The sequence below is a fragment of the Phaenicophaeus curvirostris genome, chromosome 6 (assembly GCF_032191515.1).
Source record: "Phaenicophaeus curvirostris isolate KB17595 chromosome 6, BPBGC_Pcur_1.0, whole genome shotgun sequence".
NCBI lineage: Eukaryota > Metazoa > Chordata > Aves > Cuculiformes > Cuculidae > Phaenicophaeus > Phaenicophaeus curvirostris.
In genome coordinates, this window is record NC_091397.1 from 16,699,952 (window position 1) to 16,722,511 (window position 22,560).

General features: G+C 41.7%; 1 protein-coding gene across 1 annotated transcript; it reads left to right on the forward strand.

Annotated features, from left to right (window-relative positions):
• Nucleotides 1-3,088: 3,088 nt before the first annotated feature.
• MAP3K8 (mitogen-activated protein kinase kinase kinase 8) lies at nt 3,089-21,836 on the forward strand. Its single transcript, XM_069859435.1, has 9 exons — nt 3,089-3,179; nt 5,619-5,743; nt 6,651-7,011; nt 9,728-9,892; nt 11,396-11,657; nt 13,646-13,752; nt 17,922-18,074; nt 18,712-18,958; nt 20,468-21,836. The coding sequence occupies exons 2-9, from the start codon at nt 5,709-5,711 to the stop codon at nt 20,599-20,601; spliced, it is 1,464 nt and encodes a 487-aa protein (XP_069715536.1). The 5' UTR covers nt 3,089-3,179; nt 5,619-5,708; the 3' UTR covers nt 20,602-21,836.
• The last annotated feature ends 724 nt before the right edge of the window (nt 21,837-22,560 follow it).

The window sequence follows — 22,560 nt, forward strand, 5'->3', positions numbered from 1 at the left end:
CCACCGGATCATCGAGTCCAACCACTCCTATCAAACACTAAACCATGCCCCTCAGCACCTTGTCCACCCGTGCCTTAAACACCTCCAGGGAAGGTGAATCAACCACCTCCCTGGGCAGCCTGTTCCAGTGCCCAATGACCCTTTCTGTGAAAAATTTTTTCCTAATCTCCAGCCTAAATCTGCCCTGGCAGAGCGTGAGGCCATTCCCTCTTGTCCTGTCCCCTGTCACTTGGGAGAAGAGGCCAGCACCCTCCTCTCTACAACCTCCTTTCAGGTAGTTATAGAGAGCGATGAGGTCTCCCCTCAGCCTCCTCTTCTCCAGGCTAAACAACCCCAGCGCTCTCAGCCGTTCCTCATAAGGCCTGTTCTCCAGCCCCTTCACCAGCTTTGTTGCTCTTCTCTGGACTCTCTCCAGAGCCTCAACATCCTTCTTGTGGTGAGGGGCCCAGAACTGAACACAGTATTCAAGGAGCGGTCTCACCAGTGCTGAGTATAGAGGGAGAATAACCTCCCTGGACCTGCTGGTCACGCCGTTTCTGATACAAGCCAAGATGCCATTGGCCTTCTTGGCCACCTGGGCACACTGCTGACTCATGTTTAGTCGGCTGTCAACCAACACCCCCAGGTCCTTCTCCTCATGCTGTCAGAGAAAGAAAACGTGCTATAAGAGGGACATTCTGTCCAACTTTCGAAGAACACAATTACTTAGCAAAACTTAACTGTACTTCAGCTTAAATAAAAAATATTCCACTTTCTGTATTAATAACAATTTCTCGTATCACAGGCAGCTGCTCACACCAGGCAATGAGAACAAACCGAGCTTCCCAGGCCATGTCCCAGGTATCTCGGTGCAGGGAGATGCGAGGAATCCCGCTGGGCCTCTGGTGTGTGGCTGCCAGGACCCGTGGGAACCACTCGTACTTGCGACTGAGGGCAGGAGGGCACAGTGGGTGTGGAGAGGAACCTGGAAGTCAAATAAAACACTCTAGTCCCATGCCCAGGATGCAAAATCAGGGTTACTGTTGAGACCTGTGGAATCAGAAAGGCAGCAGTTGAGTCATAGAAACGCTGGGCACCCAGGGAATTGTCATTGGCCTGCTGCATAGTCCCGTGGGTTGTGGTATGGAGAAGACATTGTTTTCTTTACTATTTAAAAACAGACATTTACATAAAACTTGTGGGTATATCTGTAGTGTATGTGACCACTTTGTGTGTCAGCAGGTCTTTGCTGCTGAGCTGCACTCTTGGTGGCCTCTGGGTAAGTCAGCATCTGCAGGTAATTGCTATAACTTTATCATCTTTGGTTTTTATCCCAGGATGATCCAGAAGAGAGAAAGTAGATAGCTTTTAAAATACTACATTTCAATGTATAGCCTATGTTTCTGTTACAGAGTAGAAACCTGTGTTTCCTCCACCTCTCTATCCTAAGTATGCAAGTTTCCTCTGGAATTCTATGACTTGTCCTTCCTAAATGTTATTGATGTAGAGAGGGAGAAACTCCCATTTTCCACTTTGAAGCCAGTCTAAAAAAAGGAAAATTACTTCATTAAAATTAATTGTGGGTTTAGGAAAACTAATAACCAAAACAAGTTCCTGGAAAAGGGTACGTAAAGTATCCTTGCGTGAGAACTGCCACACATTAAGGATGTATTACTCAGCTGTAGCTTCCCACCTTCAAGGTGCTGCCAATTCCACCCTCTCCTAGGCCTGCCCTCTCTCCTTTTTACCTCTCCTGTAGCCTACTTTCTCCCTCAATTCCTTTTATTTCATTCCTGTTTTTTCTTTCATTAATCATCTCCAGCTTTCTTGCATTTTTTCACACATTCCTTAGGAAATGCACTGAGCAGTGCAACTGAACAACGTTGAATGCAACAAAGACAACACACAGTTCTTTACGGAGTTTTACCAAAGTATTTATCATCTGTATATTTTGGAGAAGAAACTGTGTGTGAGAAGAGGTCAGCTGTGGTAGCAGTGTTCCCCATACTAAATTGGGATGTCAAGGAAAATGAGATCAAGTAGTGACTCTGTCTGAATCTCTGCATGTTATTTGTGTGAGACTTTGGACAATGTTGAACAACAAAGGAGATGCAGCTTTTAAACAAGGGGGTCAGCTTATCTGGAAAAAGTAAACGGAAAAAGGAGTTATATACAGAAAATATACACTGAAGCCTAAGGGGAGAGTTTGACCTCAAACTTTGTAAGGGAAGTTTTGCCCTTGAGTTTAGCAAGCACATCACTGTTCTAGTGGAGGTAACGAACAGAGAACACAGCACATGTCTCACAAGATCTGGACACAGATTCAACTCCTCACTTCCTAGTGCTGTGGCAACTGGTTTTGGTGATCTAGAGGTGCCATTTCTCTCCTTAAACAAAGCCTAATTCAGTGAAGAGGAGCTGTTGGGCAGCGCAGTCCTTCCAGACAACATTGTCCAACAAAGTCCTGCCTTTTGGATGAGGAATAAAACGTAGCCCTACCCAACTTTAGCAACTGCCAAACTCATGCTACTTATTGCTCTCTACAACGACCTGAAAGGAGGTTGTAGAGAGGAGGGAGCTGGCCTCTTCTCCCAAGTGACAGGGGACAGGACAAGAGGGAATGGCCTCAAGCTCTGATGGTGGAGGTTCAGGCTGGACATCAGAAAAAAATTTTTCACAGAAAGGGTTATTGGACAGTGGCACAGGCTGCCCAGGGAAGTGGTTGAGTGACCATCCCTGGAGGTGTTTAAAGGACGGGTGGATGAGGCGCTGAGGGACTTAGTGTTTGATAGGAATGGTTGGACTCGATGATTCAGTTGGTGTTTTCCAGCCTAGTGATTCTATGTTTCTATCTTAACCCAGCTGCCACTAAATCCTTCACACCGTTGTCCCAGACCTCCGAGTTTCAGGCGGTTTCTGCTCGGATGACGCTCACGCTGCGGGCGCGCAGCAGGCGCGGGGCCGCCCCGGGGCAGCGGGGGCGGGGGGAGAGCTCGGCCCGCGTCCCCCCCGGGCCCTGAACGCGCAGGAAACCGAAACAGAAACCCGCGCGGGAGCCGCGCCCCGCGGAGGGCGGCGCTGCCCGCCCCCTGCCCGCCCCGGGAGTTCCCCGCGGGAGGCGGCGGGCGGACGGGCGGACGGGCGGACGGACGGAGGGACGGAGGGACGGGCGGGCGGCTCTCCCTGCCGGCGCCCCGCGGGTGAGCGGGACCGGGGGCTGCGGCGGGGGGGGAGGGGGGTTGCCGCTCGGATCGCTTAATCGCCGCCGCCTGCTCTGTCCCGGGGGGCGGCGGGGGGAGCTCCGCGCTGCTGGGGGGGCTCCTGCCGCACACAGAGCTTGGGGGGTCCTTATCCCCAAGTGAAGATCTGCAGTGATGTAAAACTGGAATTGCTGGTGTGTCTTAGCCCTTCAGAGCAGAACTGTTTGTCGAAGGGACTGTGGTTTTCAAGGTCTACTTTTAACTTTTCTTAAAAGCAATGAAGGGTCTAGTCTATTCTATTCTATTCTATTCTATTCTATTCTATTCTATTCTATTCTATTCTATTCTATTCTATTCTATTCTTGTTGGACAAATGCTTCCTAATTATACCCAAACGTTATTTCCTAAAAGCAGCACAAGTAATCATTATTATGGGTGTGTGATTGTGTTGAGCCAATCTATGCAGGTTTTAGATTTTTTTTTTATTTTGCTTGTGTGTGTGTAGGTTTTTTGGGGGGTTTTATTGTTTGTTTTCTTGATCCTTTACACAAAAAAATCCCACAGGGGCTCAGAAGGCTGATATCCAGTTACTCTTACTTTAATATGGTGGATTTAACAATGCTCTCAAGTAGCACACTTCTCAGAAAAAGGGATTTAAGGAAAAGCTACTCATAATAAATAGAGAAATATGTCTTGGCTTGCAATTTACTCATGTGATGATGTTGAAATAATGGCGGAACTGGTGAAAGAGCCTTGTGCTTTAGCAACTGGCTTAAGTGCTTACATTTAGTTTTCTTTTTCCGCGGTAGGTAGTAAGTTTTTTAACTGAAAATATACTTAGTGATGTAATTTCTTTATTTAGCTGGATTGCAGGGCTTTTGGGGTGGTAGTGAAACTGTTGAGTATATTAGTATTGTGCTGTAGTTTGGGATCATTTTGAGGAACAGAGCAGAGCTGGCACTTTTGGAAAGCTGCAGTTGGTCTTAAATGTATAACATGCCTTATGCATGAAAATGTTATCAGAGAGTGAACTAGTTTAATTTTGGTATGTACTTGTCTTTATCCACGAAAGACTAGAGCATCTAGAGGCTCGTGTTTTTCTTAAGAAAGTCCCTCAGGACTCGTTTCTAACTATACCTGATTTTACAGATGAAATCTCTCAGTTCCTTTTATGACTGGACTATTTCTTTTCTCTCCAACCCCTTTAATTCAGCATGAGAAAAAGCAATGAATTAAAGTCCTGCAATGGAGAAAAATAGAAGTTTCTTTTTTATAAATGAGTAAACAATTTCAGACTTTGTTAACAGCCTTAACTTGGGCATAGAGCAGGAAGGTGGGATGCTAGGGGTTAGAAAACACCCGTAGCATCTTTAATTTTTTTGTGTAGGCTGGAAAAACCCGGCCTTTCTCAGCACCCCAGATAAATAGCCTGGGAGCTCCCCGCTTGAATAGCACTCGTGACCACAAGGTTTCCCTCCGAGCTGCCCTCGTGCTCGAGGTGCTGTCAGGTCCACTTGAGACTGGGTGAGCTGGTGCAGAGTGCTGGTGAAAGTCACTGTGTGAATCCAGCGGGGAGGGGGGCAAAGGAGGCATGGTACTGTTCTGCTGCCATCACCCCAGGGGTTTGAAAGAGAGTGCGTGGCACTGCAGGCACTCCCCTTGCCTCTTCCTACGCTGCATCTCCTGAACTGTCCTGTCCTGCCTTTCGAACTCGCAGCACATGGCCTGAGTTTCTTTGCCAAGTCAGCCGCGTCATTTTAGTTGGTTTTCTTCAACGTTGGAGCTGACGTAAATACTCTAACCCATGAGAAATATTGCCACAAAGCTTCCACGTCTCTGCGGGGAGGGTAGGAAAGATAATGATCATAACCAGAAACTGTACCTGGGTAAATGGTATTGCTTCATGGCCTCAGGGGACCGAGTCTGCTGCTTGTCCTTGAGATAAATTGGTTGTGCGTGCTGCCTTTCTTTTTTCTCTCTTTCTTTTTTTTTCTTTTTTTTTTTAATTTTTAAGTGTCTTTTTGTCTGATTGTTATTTTTTGCCCAAGCTAGATGGTTACAGTGGATTATGAAAAGGGGAAGTGGAAGCTCTCTAAAGAGGATGTGCTTTACAATGCTCTGCTAGAGGAAAAGGGGATGGTTCTCTTCTTTGCTATTGGCAAGCATGAGGCAGACAGAATAAAACTTGGGACTGAACCATGGAAAACTTATTTTTCACTACTACTTGGAAATCTGGATGATCATACAGTAGCTTGATTCTGGTTTGAGCTGTCATCTTTTTGTCTTTCTGGAAGAAAAAAAAATCCCCTGTTATCTCAGCCTTGTGATTACTAGTTTTTCTTTCCATGAAGCCTGTGAAGCAGACGATCATATGAGTGTAAACCAGTCCTTCTGCTTGAGCTGGTATGCCATGGTTTTATTTGTTTTCTTTTTTAATAGACTGCTACAGAACACTGTGAAATTATCGTCGGTGATAAATACAGGTTCTAGAAACATGACGACTTTGGGGATTATATTGAGACGTTTTTGATGGTTTTGTGTGATGTAACCAGGATAAATACAAGGTAAGTGCTCTTAGACGTTTGTGTTAAAAAATATTTGTGTAAGTATTTTAATGACTAACCATGCAAATGTTTTTAATTTGAATAGAGTAACTCTCTCTGGACTAGAGTAGGAACCTGGGTTGGGAAAGGTCTTGTTGGGATGTTGAATCCAGTTTCTAGTAGTGAAAGTCCACTTCAGCAAAACAGTCAAGGCTTTTTATAAAAGTTATTGCTAGAATAGTGAGTGTCGAACAATCTGCTGGAAACTGCTTCAAAAACTCATTGCTTTTAGGACAGCTGCATTTCTGAATTTCTTCTGAAAGTGGTGAAAATTTCTCAAGCCTGGTGCTGGTCAGTTATTTGCAGAAACGATGGGTTGTGTGTCTCAGGTAGTGACCTCTGCTTTATGCAATGATAATAACAGATGCCTATTACTAGGGGAATGATCTTGCTCCATGATCTTCTGTTTCTGAACACATCACGTTAATTACTCATACAAACTTGGAGATAAACCAATTGATTAGGTTTTATCTCTCTGTCTCTCATTTCCAAATAATCAGTTTGTTCATTTGTATTGAGGGTGCTCCTTCATTTTTGCATGTCCAGCAAAATGTAACTAGGCTGGTGCTTCCTTGCTATGCCAGTGCCTCTGATGAAAAGCTTTATCAAATTAATATCCAAGAATGAATGACAGAGAAGGTTCACTGGTAACTTCTAAACAGAACTTCACTAGCAAAGACTTTTTCTTCATTTCCTCTTCACCCAGTCTGCTAATCAAATTTTTTCTTCATTATCTAAATTAATAACTTTAAATCTAACTGTATAATGATAAGTTGTCTATCACCCTGATCACTTCCTTTCATTTTTACTTTGCTAGAACATACTTAGGTGAGAAGCGTTTTCAGATTTGTGCCTTTTTTTTTTTCAGGAGTGGTTTTGCAAAGTGGACAGTAATGGAGTATATGAGCACGGGTAGTGATAGCAAAGAGGAGATTGACTTGTTCCTAACTAATTTAAATATGTCTGAGGTGATAGACATCATGGAAAACCTTTATCCAGATGGAGACCTTGCAGTCTATGAAGACAGCTTAATTACAGTGTGTGAAGAGGCAAATCAAAATGAAGAACGTGCAGAATCTTTACTGTTCTGTGAAAGGGAGGTTTCTTTGATGTCCTCTGTCAAATACGGGACCGTGGAAGACCTGCTTGCATTTGCAAATCAGGTGTCTAACACTGCAAAACAATTTAAAGGATGCAGACAGCAAGAATCCGGAATCCTGTTGAATATGGTATGTCTGTGTTATTTTTACTTGAAAATTAGTGGACATTAGGACTTAAAAGTTCTTAATGAATCTGAAGATCTCTCTTAGTTCCAAGAGTAACAGTCAGGCTGTTGTTCATTGTGCAAACCTGGGACTGGAGGGAATCTCTGAGGCTATCAAGTCTAGCTTCTGCAGTCTCAGGCAGCTACAGAGAAAGATCTTTTGTTTAGAAAGATCCACTCTATGTTGCCTCTTGGTATCCTTGGAGATGAGAAAACATTTCCCAACATTGAGTACAGGCTTGAGATACACAATAAAAAAGCAAAAGCTACAACTGTGATGGGTTAGGGGTCTAGGAGACAGTAAGGGGTTTTCAGTGTTTTGTGTTCATGCAGGTCATTAATGAAAACTCCTAAATAAAGGTCTAGGAACTACTTTGTTGTAGTTGCTGATTTCACTCTATCTGCACAAGAAGAAGTAGTAGTGTAAGGAGAAAAAGTGTGTAGTATCAACTGTGACTTACAGAATTACAGTATTAAGTAATGTCACATTTCTAAATTCAAATATAGATGCATTGTTTTGAGATATGATCATTTTTTCCCTGAAATAATTACTGTTCTGCAAGCATCTGTAGATATTGGTGTCATTGTTAGTTTTTAGTGTAACTCCAGTTGGTCTGGAAGCAATCATGAAACGGAAGTTTATTCGTGTGTTTGTCCTGCTGCTTTATTTCCCTAGGATGTTTTACATCTAGCATCTTAAATATCTTGCATATATTATGTGTTATAAGTGAACATTGGTTACTTGAGACTTACTGGTTATGCCGATGTGAAATAGCACAGGGTATTGCTTTATTTTGATTTGGAGGGAGCATTGCAGTATTGCAGAACAGTCGCTTTTAAACTGTGTAGCATTGAAATGATACTTGCTAACATTAAATGTTTCCTATACTTCAGGATAGGCACTGTTCTACATACTGGTGGTTGTTTTGTTTACACATTATTTCTACAGATGCATAGAACTGGTATGAACCAAGTACCATTAGGTGCACATGATCCCATTAAGCATCTGAGGACTGGAGGCAGGGCATTACCTGTACATGCATTTCAGCAGGTGCATCTACCTTGTAAATAGCTACAGCATTTTGATTATGATTAAGAGTGTTTCTGATAGCCTGGTGACCCCCACTGACTGCACTGTGGCTTGCGTCATGGAGAGTCTTGGAGTGCACAAGCTGGATTTCTTTCAGTTGAAACTAAACTGGAAGATGCATTACAGCCACAAATGAGTGGTCACTCCACAGGACCAGGCTAGCAAGTAGTTCTGAAAGCCTCCTGAAAATGTGAAAAGTGTGGTGGTTATTGCTCTCTTGCTCTCCAAATCCACTCCAATCTGTGTGTGTTGTTTTCCTTGATAGGTGTAACCCATGTGGATTAGCTAGTTTCAAACCCTTGAAATGCAGAAATGAGCATGCACAAATTGTGAGAGTTTTTATTTTGGCTCTGTTAAGTAGAGAGAAGGCTCATTCTGCATATCCTAACTGAAACACTCAAAAGACATGTGCTCTCCCCAATAGTTAAGAACTTGTCCTCCCTAAAATTAAGAACGTCTAAGAATTATTTCATGTGGATGCTAGTTACAAATGATAGTTTTAGCAATCAAGAAGATACTTTCCTTGTTGAAAAACATGAAGGTAGTTAAAGCTCGCAAAGATTGTGTGTATTACATCTTAAAAAGAAATCTAAACCAAATAATCTTTCTAATGTGTTGTTATCTTAAAAAGTGTAGCTGATGAGCTGTACGTGAGAGCATGTGACATACATGAAGCAAGAAATGTCCTTGATGTGCTTTTACAGATCTTCAAGGATCTCTATAAAGCAGCAGTAAACAAGTTAATGATATTCCAGATACTGACAATACTGTATATCCATGAATTATTTTGAAGCACATTCATAGGAAACATTGTTAATTCTTCAGTTGAGAAAATATTACGAGACTGAAGAAATAACGTCAAACCTCAAGCAGGACTCACGTGGCTGTAGTTAGGAATTTATCTGCAGAGGGAGGGAGCTGTTTCGGGGAAAGATTTAGAGCCAAGATACTGACTTAGATGCTCTGAATTGCTTCTTTCCTTGTTGATAGTATAGAGAACCACAGCTCCCAACATTGCCCACCTAAAGCAGTGTGTCTCCCACTTTTTTTTTCTTTTTGAACTACAGTATAAAACTGGAAGAAGATGGCTGATAGAATAGCAGCAGACTTCTTTGACCTTTTAATTGACAGCAGAAATTCTGATAAAAGATGGCAAATTAAAATGTGTTCCCCTAGCAGGGCATGTGATATTAGGAAATGCTGAAACTCTTGCTCACATTGTATAAGGTAGCCTCTGAGTAACAGGTATGTGGCATAACAAGTTAGCAGATTACAGGAAGGACAAACATGTGCAGGTAAACCTAATAACAAGAGGCGGGTAATTTCATTAACCCAACTGCTGTTGTTGTTGTTTCAAGACAATTAATTGCAACTTACACTTTGTAAATTAGTCACTGGAGAGAAACGTGGATGCCTGGGCTGTGAATGAATGCCACACCTCACATGCTGTTCCCATTTGGTGTTTCTAAATAAAGACTGCTGAACAGATTGCATGCATCGTGCATGTATATAAGTGCTATATTTTTTTATTTTATTTCCACTACGTGTGGCTTCATTATGATTTTTTCTTTTTTTTTTGTAAACTCCACAGATCACACCCAAGAATGGGCGCTATCAAATTGACTCAGATGTGCTCCTGTTTCCGTGGAAGCTGACTTACAGGAACATTGGGTCTGATTTTATTCCTCGGGGAGCTTTTGGGAAGGTCTACCTAGCCCAAGATAGAGAAACGAAGAAACGAATGGCATGCAAACTGGTATGCTGTGTTAGTTCAGTAGTTTTCTCTCTGAGCAAATATTGTACAACTTAGTGCATACAGTGTACTTTCAAATATGTTGGCATCAAATTCCACTGTTAGACGGATGATCATCTTGGGTTCTTTGGCCTACATAAGGTAGGAAGAATGCATGTTTTTAACTGTTTAATTTTTGGCTCTGAGGCTACAAACATTTCAGCATTTTGAAAGTATCTGGAAGTATGTGGAACTGCCACGTGGCCAGGCCTGCCACAGTGTGGAGGCAGAAGAATTTCCACTTGTTCTGCTGTACTCACAGTGGTAAAAATCAGCATGAGGTCATGTCCCTACTGAAGGTGATAGCAAACCCCTGTTGCTACAGATGGTTTTAGGATCTTGTCCTTTAAATGTGGTCTTTGAACGGAAGTTTTCTTTGCTCCAGTGCCATTAATGTCCCTGAGAGCTCAGCTTACGTGCAATTCTCATTACTGGGCACTGACTGAACATAAGGTTGTGAAATGCTTCAAGAAAACTGCTGAACATCCCTCTATTTTTATGCAAGCCATTTTCTTTCATCTTTACCTTTCAACATCCTATTCTGAATTGAACAGCAAGTTACAGCCAGTAAAAGCTCATCTGGGACACTGCTGTATATCTGCCGGCTTATTTATAAGTGGCTGTATTACCTCTGTGTGTGAAAGATTTGGGGAGGCAGCTGTATGTCCTTCCCTTGCAGCTCATATAACCCCCTGGGGACCGATTTAGTTTGCTACTTCTGCATAGCCCACTGCAGAATTAAAGCTTCCTAATATTTCTGAAAATACGAACAGTATTTGTCATTGAAATAAAAATATTAGCTTCTTATTGGGTTTACAGTCAGGAGTCTGAGGGAAGGAGAATAAAAAGAGCATTACTAGCCTTTCTGTATGTAGGTAAACACTGCTTTTTATTGTCTTGGTAATCTGCCATCAGTACTTTTTAAAGTAATATAGTGCTGTTGGGTGCTTGCTTTAAAGCAGGATTCATTTCTTGTAAGTTGTAAAACAATGCTGATAAGGACTGAATTGAGGTCAGTAATGGACCTGAGGGAGGGGTAGTGTGTAGACTGTGAGCGCTGCAAGCACGGATCCATGTGTCAGGCAGGTGTACAGTTCTGGTAGAGCTGATTAGACTGCACAAAGCTAATGGAAAAAGCAGTGGGATTTTTATCCTTCACCAGGAAGTTTGCATAGGGCTTTTGCGTAACCACTGGATTTTAACAGGAATAACTCTTGCTACATTGCTTTTTCTGGAAGATTGCACTTTTTATCTGGGCACGATTCCAAGAACTCTCTCAACTTCAAACAGGATGTATCTTAACTAGAAAGGAAGAACAAGTTACAGGATCAAAATAAAGCTCTGTATTTTATTAAGTGGAAGAGTGCTTTGCTTCCTTCTTCCATTTTGATCTATAGGATGACTTGTGTTAGTACGGATAACTTGGTTTTTCAGCTGCCTTTCTGTGGTTTTGATTCAATGTTCTAGGTCCCAGTGGAACAGTTCAAACCATCGGATGTTGAAATACAGGCATGTTTCCGTCATGAAAACATTGCTGAATTATATGGTGCTGTTTTGTGGGATGAGACAATCCATCTCTTTATGGAAGCTGGAGAGGGAGGATCTGTCATGGAAAAGCTGGAGAGTTGTGGTCCTATGAGAGAATTTGAAATCATTTGGGTGACAAAGCATATTCTGAAAGGACTGGACTTTCTCCACTCCAAGAGGATTATCCACCATGATATCAAACGTATGTGTATGTGATTCCTTAGGGTGCTTTCTGGTCCAAGCTGGGGTGAGGCTTTGATGGAGAGCCCAAGTCTGAGCTGGGGCATGTAGCCTCATATCTCTGGGAGAGGGGAATTCGTAATGCTCAACAAATGACGAGGTCAGGTTATGAAAATAATCATTATTTACACTATATATGAATTCACTTGAGTGGAAAGGATGATTCAGAATTCATAGTTCCTTTGCCTTTTTTCAGCAAGTCAATTTGAAATAAAAACCTAAAGAAAATTAATGAAATTATCAGTCTATGTTAAGCCAGAAGTTTCCCTCTTTTCATGTAAATTCATCCTGAATGCTTCCGTGCCTACCTTCCACTTTCACTGATATGATTATTAAATTATTTTAAAATTTAATTTTAATACATTACATTTAATTTAATATTAAATACCACCTCCCCCCTGCAGATGGATACATTCTGCCTTACTAGAAACAGGGCTTCTATTGAAGACTTATCTCTTTTGTTAGTTAATTTTTGCTAAACTTGAGGGTTTGAAATAGAAATATTTAAACTGAAATGTTACAAAAAATAGTTGACGGAAGATGATTATCAGGATTTTTTTATTGATTTTGCATTTTTTTAAATTAATGTAGGTCACTACTTCAGATGTAAGCCTTTGAGATTCTGAAAATTGTAAAACTGCTTAGTTTTCCCGTTAGTTGTGCTTTCTTGCCTGTAGTAAGAGTCTTTCCTATGAGTTTATTGTAATTGACAGTAACAATGACATAAATTAAAAAGTTTAAAAACAAAACCAGACAAAACCCAACCCACTGCATCTTGGTAATGGATAGGAGAACTGGTCCATCATTAACGTGGCAGATGTGAATGTGTTTTGTTTTTCCCAGCTTTTTTCTGCATTACGTTAGCTCAAAGTCTAGGTCTGGGTATAGTCCCAAATAGACATCAGAGCTTGCTCTTTTGTGGCAGGGTGGCACGCTGCATTGTTCTTTGTGGTGTTTAAAACCCATATCTTCAAAGTTATCCCTAAAATTACAAATTTACTTATGTAGTTTTACGGCTCTGGTAGGGAGGCAGATAGATGAAGAATTGCTTGCTTCAGGAACCAGTACCGCTGAAATCAAGCCTGTGTCTTCCCACTGGATGGTGACAGTGGGCATAGCGGTCAAGGTGGAAAACGACCCACGGCTTCCTCAGGGAGAAAAATGGTTTTTATTCTATAACCTGGGGACTTCCATTTGTCCGCATCTTGTGAAACAGCAAACACTAGTTTCTCAAGGCTTGAACGAAGTGCTACCTTCATAAATATTTGATCATAAATACAACTGCAAAGAAAGCCTCTGAGTACAAAGTTGTGCCTTTGGCAGAATTTTAGGAAGGAAGGTGAATTAAGCTCCTAGATATTGCTGCAATTTGGTGGGAGTCTGGATCTGTCTTGTATTACTTCTGCAGCCATAGTCTCTCCTTTGTCATCACACTGAGCAGCTCTTGCTGACCAGTGCAGGAAGCCAGTGTGGCTGCTGTGGAAGAGACTTGGTTACTCTCTGCTGCTGTCTTCATTTAAATTGTTAGTGTAGAGAAACCCCTTGTTGACCAACATCTATGTTGTTTATAGCCCGATCTCCACCAAGGAGACTATTAAATGTATTCAGAGCAAGCCTCGCTGTGCTGACATGCCTGCCAGCCCTACACCTTCCTCCTTTGCCCTCAGCCATTTTCTCTGTCTCTCTCTTTTATTTTTTTTGATAGGGAAATAACCAAATGTTGATTCTTCTTTTATGTAAACCAGTCCAGTTTGATTTTTAAGATATGACTCAAAATTGGACCTAATCACCAACAGGCCTGTTTTGGCTAGGAGAATTTCCGTGTCAGCTATAGAGACTGGTTGAGCTAATCTCCCTTTTCAGACTAATATCAAAATGAAACAAGCATGTGGTAATATACATGTCCTATGTGCTAGAAACTCAAATGTTGTCATTTTGTTTTCCTTTTAGCAAGCAACATTGTCTTTATGTCAACTAAAGCTGTTTTGGTGGATTTTGGCTTAAGTGTTCAAATGACTGAAGACATTTACTATCCTAAAGACCTTAGAGGAACAGAGGTAAGAAGGCAGAGGGACAAAAGCCTTTATGTTTTATTACTCCCATGGGCGTTATGCTTAGGCTCGGGTTTGGACCTTAAGGGTAGAAGCTTCGGCAAAACAGATTTATGGTGACTTGTCAAGAAGTTACAAACACTAATGTAATCTTCATTATATTTTTATTTTCAACTTGCTGAATGGAGAATTGGGTGTTACACTTTGAAAGCCCCGTCACCTTCTCTGAAATCCCATTTGTTAGCTGTTATTAAATCTGAAGTCAAGGAGAAATTTGGCTTCACTGAAGTCAAACAAAGGAGCAGTAATCCGAGGAGGGTTGTTTGCAGTGAATCAGCTGCAGGTTAAAGATGCTTCAGACAGGAATTTGTTCTTTGCTCTAGAAAGATTTCTTCTGAGATACCAGCTATGGACTGGGATGACCTGCTCAACACGGTAGTTTGACTCCTCCTTTGAAACCACAGAAATTACAGACCTCTGGGTTTCATCCCTTAGCATTTGAGCTCTGTTCCCCACCAACATGTAACAGTCTTGTTCTCTGGGGGCTATGTGTGGCACAGTTGATGATTATCTGGTAAGCTGCTTAGGCATTACAGTGATGGAGGTGAAGTCCTTGTAAATGTTCTCAGTGACTTTGGGTCTGAATGTGTACAGAGGTTCTGCACATTACTTAGGCTACCCTCCTGCCTTAGTGTTTCCAGGGCTGGAGCTTTACCAAAAAACGAAGCAATAAGAATTACCTTGGATAGCTGCTGCAAATGTGGCTTTGCATGCTCTCTGTTGCTCAAGGAGGTTGTTTACAGGAAATGCTTCAGCTGAAATGTTGGTGCTTACCGTTTTGATAGTCTTCGACAGTATAGGCAAGTGTTTAGAGGAAGTGCTTGTATAGCTGACAAAGAGCATTTCACTCCTTGGAAAGATAGGATAAGCCAAGATTTCACAGGATATCAGGCTTGTTTGTTTATTTGTTTTCAAGATACTTGGGAAGATACTTGAGCACTTGTTTTCACTGTCTTTCTAGTCAGAGGAGTAAAGAGTTTAATATGCTTACTGTATGGGAAGCAACATGCTTTCGGACATTCAATGTTTGTGCTTTGTGGGGGTTTTATTTTGGTTTGGGTTTTTGCTTGTTCGTATGTGGGGGGTGTGTTCTTTCAATGAGACTAAGAAAAATGGTGGCAGTGAGTTGGAAGCCCTGGTAGAGTGTTTCTCAAGGGTGGAGGTATGTTTGTGGAGTGGCCTTGTGATGATTACTAGATGACCTTTAAGGCCCCTTCCAACCCAAACTTTTATATGATTCGCTGCTGGCTGTTGGAGGACAGGCCAAGTTCATGTTGGTAAGAACAACTGCAAAACCCACTTAGGTTTCAGTTTAGTAGGAAGAAAATTATCCTGCACAGTTGAGCACCTAGAGCCATGCCTTCAGAAAGGGGATAAGCTCCATAACTCTGAAACATGTCAGTGCCTGGTGTTTTCTGTCTCAGGTAAGAGGTAGCCAGTCCTCAGAACCGACAATTCTGCTGTTTTGCTGCAGCATCACAGGCAAGAAGCTGGGTTGTGAAGAGAACACTGGGAAAGAAGATTTTCAAATCAATCAAGTACTTAAAGCAATATCACAAATGCTAGTCTATAAGCTTTTCTGCTTACAGTCTTCCTCTTAGGCATCTTCCTCTCCTCAGTGCCTGTGTTCAGCATTGTGGGATGACTAATCCAGTCATCCACAAATGTCTTCTATAGTGTCTGATAGCACTGGTTTTCTTTATGTTTTCAGAGGAAGATTTTAGCGCTCCAAAGTCCTCCTGAGTTTTTCATCCTGTTTTATACAGCCTTAAGAAGTGGTGCAGTTTTCCAGGAGGGCTATTTCTGCATGTAGTTGTGCAAGCCCTTGCTAGAACTCTGTCGCTGCCATGTAGCATCATGCCTGTGAACTTGCTGGTTTCTCTTCCATCTAGTATTGGCAGGACTGGTATCCAAGAAGGAAGTGGCAATTGGAGTTACCTTTCTCCTGTGCATATTCTCCTCTGCAGGTTTAGGGGTTTTATTTGCTGCTACAGCATGGAAAGTCTGAATGTAGTGAATCTTCTTTGTGTTTATGAAAATGAATAGTTGCATTTCTGGTCAAAATGGTTGAAAGGTAGTTAAAACTTGTTTAGTTGGTGTAGCATGAAAAGGTGCGGGTTTCTGAATAGTCTGCGCACAATGTGTACAGTACAATATACCATGGTTGTGATGAAACTGCTTTGTAGGAAATCCTTTTTCCAGGCATTTGCTACCTTTCTGTTATGCTTCTGTCACCATGTTAAAATACATAAGCTTAAGTTACAACCATCTGAAGGGAGGAAAATGCTTGCTAAGGTTTGTTGAATGCGGAAGGTGTGATTCATTTGCAGAAATACTAAACTAAAACCAGCACAACACAAAGAAAAGTACTGGCTTGGGGCTGGGTTGTGTCTCTGATCTGACTGGCAGAAAAGTGCCAGCTCAGCAGCAGGAAAGAGTGACAATGGGGACTGTACCTGGAACCTGAGATGCTTACTTTGATGGCAGCAGTCTTAGGCCAGTCTAAATCAGTCTGAAATCACAGCTTTGGTGCACTTCTCCTTTTTGCTTTATATCCATGTGCAATCAAGGTGCATCTTGACCGTTTCCACACTTTGATTATAACTGCAGATAGGATCTTGTTCCAGCATCCTTTTTTTTCCTTAAGAAGACATCTGCTTTTTGTTTATGTAGATTTCACTGAAGTTGCACTGTATTTGCTAATGACTTTTTTTACAAAAGCAGAAATTCTATTCTTTGCTCCTGAGACTTTAACATGGCAGGTGCAGACACACTTGCTCTATCTTATCCCTGAAGAAAGCAATGGATAGGAGTAAGTAGCATCTGTAGACACCTGCTGAACCTTTGCACACACTTGTAATCAGAAGCATTGTTTGTAGATATGGTATGTGATTTACTGGGAAACATTCCTTGGAATTTGTGTGAGCCCCACAGCCATTCTCTATCTGTGATAATTAGTCAAACCATGTAACTTCCTGCTTTTGTGTCAGTTAACGGCTTTTAACATGATTCTTTGTGGCACGATTACTTGAACTAATTAAAGTTCTGTTTGGCTCCTTTAGAGGGAAGTTGGGTGGGGGAAAAGTAGAAACCAGAAGCAAATAGGGCAGCTTGCTAACCTAGTGTGTTGTGGGCTGTGCCTATGTTGTGTTGAAACCTACTCCCTCAGCCAGCAGCGGTGGCAGAGCTGTGCTGGCAGCTCCTACCAGCTGTGGGGTGTACCTCCTGCAACTTGCCTGTCTGGTTCTCCTCCATCTGCGCTCTGAGCTGCCTGGAACTGGCAGGAACTTCCCACTAAATCCTGCTTGACAAATCTACAAACATTTCAGTGAAAAGTTTAGATGGAAATTGTATTTTGGTTTAGATGAGATTTGAATTTTTGGTTTGGAAAAAAGGATGGAATAAGGATGCTTGCCTTAGTAGCTGCTCTGAGGGTAACATGATAAAAAGGGCATGCAGGTCTTCAGAGACCTGTCTTGTTCTTCACCATCCTGTTTCTTTAGGATAATGCCCCAACACGTAGGTTATCAGATAAGGGGGAAAGAGGAGAAAGAGTATGGAAGACAGGAAGGTATATATCTGTCAGATCCGCCCAGAAGAGTTGTGTAGTATCCAATGCAACAGGGATTTGAGGACTAAAATCCTACCCCCAGCTGAGTGGCTAGCAGTGGGGTCACCCCCTCTTTAGCTTAGTGCAGGCCCATGTTGTTCAAGAATGGGGCAGTCCTAGTAGTGCCTGGCAAAAACTAACTGGTAATTCAGTCACCTCCTTTTGCTGCAGAGGAATGAGATTCCTTCTACCCAGCTGAATGACCCAGAGCAATGGCTTAGAGCTCAGCCTCTCAAAGCTCAGCTAAGACCCCCAGCCACTGAGCTGTGCCTGTTTGGCAAGGGCAAACCTGGAATACGAGTTCGTTCAGGTGCCAGACTAGAAAATCCCTTTGATTGTGCTAATGTGCAGAGCAGAAAATCTATTCCCCAACTCATGGTTGGTCTTTAGGCTGTAGGTATTAGATGCATCCCTTCAAAGGGAGGTTTCTCAGATCACAAAATGTCATGATTTGTCTTTGCTGTTTTACCCTATAGATTAATCTTTTTTTGACTATTCTTCACAGATTTACATGAGCCCCGAAGTTATCCTCTGCAGAGGCCACACAACAAAAGCAGACATCTACAGCATGGGAGCTACTATTATTCATATGCAAACCGGCATCCCACCCTGGGTGAACAGATATCCTCGTTCTGCATATCCATCCTACCTCTATATTGTAAGAACCCTTCTTTAGGAAATCCCTAGATCAGTTTCAGTTGAAGAGTTTCCTGTACTTTTGTTGGGAAAGCTCCAGTCATATAAAAACTATCAAAATATTTGTCAGAGAGATGACATCATCCTTTTTGCTTCAGGGGAGGGAGGGAAGAAGTGGGTTTTGATCATTTAGGGCAAGACAGAGGCTTAGCTGGAGTCCTCTGTGGTTCATGTTACAATTTACAGGCCTTGCTTGGGTTTATTGCAAGGACAGGGTTAAAACAGTGTGAAACTTGATTCGAATGAACCCATCTGTGTTCTGCTTCTATGTTTTGCTTAGAAGATGCAGATAAACTGGAGCCTGGCAAATATGATTCTCTGGTTCATCCAGTGTGGTACAGAAATCAGGTGAATTTGCATTGCAGTGGGTTTTAGGGTTGCCTGGAGTTGCTTTGATTTAATAGATTTATGATAAAACATGATTATGAAAAAAAAGGGTGGATTTTGTGCAGTTGTATTCTGTCCTAATTGATCAGCACTACTTATGGAGGTGATGAGTTGTAACTGGGGAATTCCCAGACCACTCGTGGTTATCTATGACTTCCTCTTCCATTATTTTTGGAATAACTGTTTCAGTGGGATTTTTTTTATTCCAACAGATACATAAGCAAGCTCCCCCCTTAGAGGACATTGCTGAAGACTGTAGCACTTCCATGAGAGAGTTGCTAGAAGCAGCTCTAGAAAGGAATCCTAATCATAGGCTGTCTGCAGCAGACTTACTGAAACATGAAGCCTTACACCCACCCCCAGAAGAGCAGCCACGGTGCCAGAGCCTGGACTCGGCATTGTTTGAAAGGAAAAGACTACTTGCAAGGAAGGAGCTGCAGTTGCCAGAAAACATTACAGGTGATGGTATCAAGTTTACTTACCTTGTACTTTGTAAATTTGACTTTGTGTCAAAACTTCATTTGAGTAAGTGTTTAGAAACAAATGAAACTCAAAAAGCTTCTCGAAAGAGACCAGTAAAAATCCCAATCAGATGAGATCAGACCCAGACTCATTAAGTGTTATGTAAAACACCCATTGACTTCAACAGGGGAAGAACTTGCCTGAATTCTGCAGCTCCGGAAGGGCTGGCTCATGAGAAAGCCCTGGCAGTCATTCAGGGCACATCTTCATGAAGTATAGGTTGCTGTCCCAAATTGCCTTAATTTGCCACAGTACTAGAGATGTTTCATTGATACTAGCAATCTGTTAAAAAAAACCATGCCAACAACCACCACCAAACTCAACATTTCTTGCCTCCTTAAAGACACACACAAAACCATAACTGTAATGTTGCTGAGTGGCAACAGTAGAAGCGTTTATTTTTAAAAACAAAAATGACTGTAGGATAGAACACAGTTCCTTTGTACGTTAATAAGTGCTTTATGAAGGATAATAATCCCTTAGAAAACTCAGTGTGTCCTCAGATAATATCAAGACCAAGGGATATTTGTTGCCAGCAACCTGCTAACAGGCTTCAAGATGCTTCCTCTACTTCTAAATTAAGTTTGGAGGATCCTGACAGAAAGCATTTAAAAACTGACTGCAGACAAGTGGTTTATTTGCTTGTGATAAGTATTTGATATCCATGCAAAGTTTTGCATGCTGTAATTCATACTTTTTGCAACGCATCTACTTACCATTTAAATCAAACACAGCCTTTGCATCTAAAACAGCTTTGATTCTTCTGGATTTTGCCTTGTGGGTGCATAATTCTTTGAGTGGTTCAGGTCATCAGAATCAGTTCTTTTGAAGATGAAAAAATATATTTGTATGTTAAGTAGCAAAACTGAAGTTCCAGTTTAAGATTCCAGGGCATTCATTACACAAGCATTCAGAGGAGTTCTGCCATTACAAAGGTTTCTTCAAACCTTAATTCAGAAGAGAAAAAATAAATTGAGACTGGTGGTCCCATGTTTGTTCTGTATCGCCACACCCATCCACACAAAGAGAATGTCATTTATTTAGGTGAAAATTTCCCTGTAATGAAGGGGAATTCTCAACTAGCAGAGGGCTAGAAGAGTGTTTTCTTGCACTGAATTGTCTTTATCACTATGGCTTAGAGGATGAGGAATCTCTCTTTAGCTGGCCCAGCTGATGGAGAGTTTGTTGAAAGAGTTGAACACACTTGCTATTCTGAGCAGCAAACTGTTTACCTCTCATTGCCCTAGAGTGGTGGGTTCATTTGGTATCTTCCATTTTATTTTATATGATGTTTGTGCTACATTGTCCTTAAAAATGAAGCTTTCTAACCACAGATAAAAAAGAGCAACTATTAGGCCAATTATTCCAGTAATGTCTGCAACCATGAAACTGAAATAATGTAGCTATTTGTGCAATAATGACATGCTTTCTCTCTTTCCTTTTTAGATTCCTCGTTGTGTACTGGGAGCATGGAAGAGTCGGACCTGCTAAAGAGGCAAAGATCGCTCTACATAGACCTTGGAGCTCTAGCTGGTTACTTCAATATTGTTAGGGGACCACCAGCCCTAGAATATGACTGACTCAGTAACATTGTGTGTCAGCAGGTCAGGAATGGACCTCTACCTCTTAAAACTGTATTTTAGGATTTGATTTTCAAATTTGTACATAAAAATATTGCCATTGTAGGCTGTAAAATGTGAATAGTGTTTAATTGCACAGATGATTAAGCTAAACCCTTAGGGGCTCTGATAAGCTGATCCCAAGCAACAATATTTGAGCATCTGCTGGTTCACCATCAAGCAGAGGCAAAAAGAACACTCCTGGGAATGGCTTAATCCAGGATGTCTTCCTGTGCTGGGCCTTGCACTTTTATAAAGCTTATATGCTTGCAAATACTGCCATGGGAAAAAAAAAAAAAAGAGCATGTGGGCTGTGAGAGTCAGTCTATCTGAGCTGTCCTTAGAGAAAACGTTTCAAAAAAAAAAAAAAAGTCCTTATCCAAAGACTGGTTCAGTCTCTGAGGCTTGGCCAATCTCTGGTCATTCTTAATGGAAATCAGGGCCTCCCTTAAGCTGAGCTAATTTCTGTCAGCTGTTTCTGGAGCCAAAGCATCACTTGGTTACAGATGTTTTCTAACTTTGTGTCTTCCCTGGGCTGTTAGAGCTAGGCAGGGTGCTGTCCCACTTTTCCATGGATGTAGATAATCCTTTGACTACATGGGCTGGCTTTGGGAATAGCACAGCAAGCTGGCCCTGACAAAGCACAGTGGTGACTCCACTTGCTTCGTATGTTACAGGTACTGCAAAGATACCGTGGGTGGGTTTTCCAGGGTAAGAGCAAATGCTATTCCCTGTTGGTAACAGTGGGCAGGCTCCAGATTCTTGCTTTTTAATACTTTAAAATTTTACACATGTGTAATTGCCGTGAGTGCTATGGTTTGGAAAGCGTGTCATTTGTGGCAAGCTGTGTTTATGTTCCTATGGAAATGGAATTGTATTGTTCTTGCTGTGCCTCACACATTTGAAACATGATGTTTTGGATGATAGTAAAACTATGTAAACTGCATAGTTCTGTACATCCCATGGGATGAAAATGTAAACTTTTATAAAACTCTTTTTAATGCTTAGGATGACTCTTTATAAGCATTTGTGTAAAAATGGCATACTGTGTATGTTGTACACTGAATCTTTTCTGAAGTCTCTTTTTCATACCTCTGTTATTTAATGCTCCTTCTATCTAACACATGATCTTAAACAGGTGATTTCTAGTTTGATACTGATATGGTCAAATGAATAAATCCAGCTCAGTGCCTTGAGTTGTGGTCACTGTGTTCTTTCTTCTTTTGTGTTCAGGCCAACCTCCCCTACGGTGGCCCAGTACACTACATGCATCATTCAACTTACTGGGGAGTTGAGGGAAGGTCTTTGTTGATGGATTTTGGACTCTAGTTAACAGACAATGAGTGTTTATGACAAACTCTCATTCTCAGACCAGAACACTCCTTCTGGACTGCCTGAGTGTCGCGCAGGTTTGTGTTCAACAGGCAGCACTTCAGTCCTGATGTTAACTGCTGCAAAAAGAAGTCCTGCTGGGAATAACCCACCTGCTCCAGTAATTTGCACAAAATCTCTAGGTGATTAGCTGCTTTGAGGAGAGCTGTGTAGTGTATCTCTCTTTGTGATCACGATTATCCCAGGAATCAGACTTCCAGTACAGCTGACTTACAAACCTTTAGGTTACGTCTTCTTTATGTTCACCTTTACCTTGAGAGCTGCACTCAGTTTATTGATCTTTTGCTGATGTCTTTTGATCTTTAATGAGATTCACAGAATTAGGAGGATGCAGCTTTTCAGGTAAGTGGAGGTGGGCTTAAAATATCTACCCCAGTTTCTCTTTTATAAAATTAAGGTGTTTATCCACACCAAACAGTGGCTCAATGTTATGCAAATGCTTATTGAGTGCTCAGCTCAATGAGATCCATGAAGGAGTTACGGGCTGTTAGGGAGCTTTTAACACTGAAAAACGTTACACTGATTTTT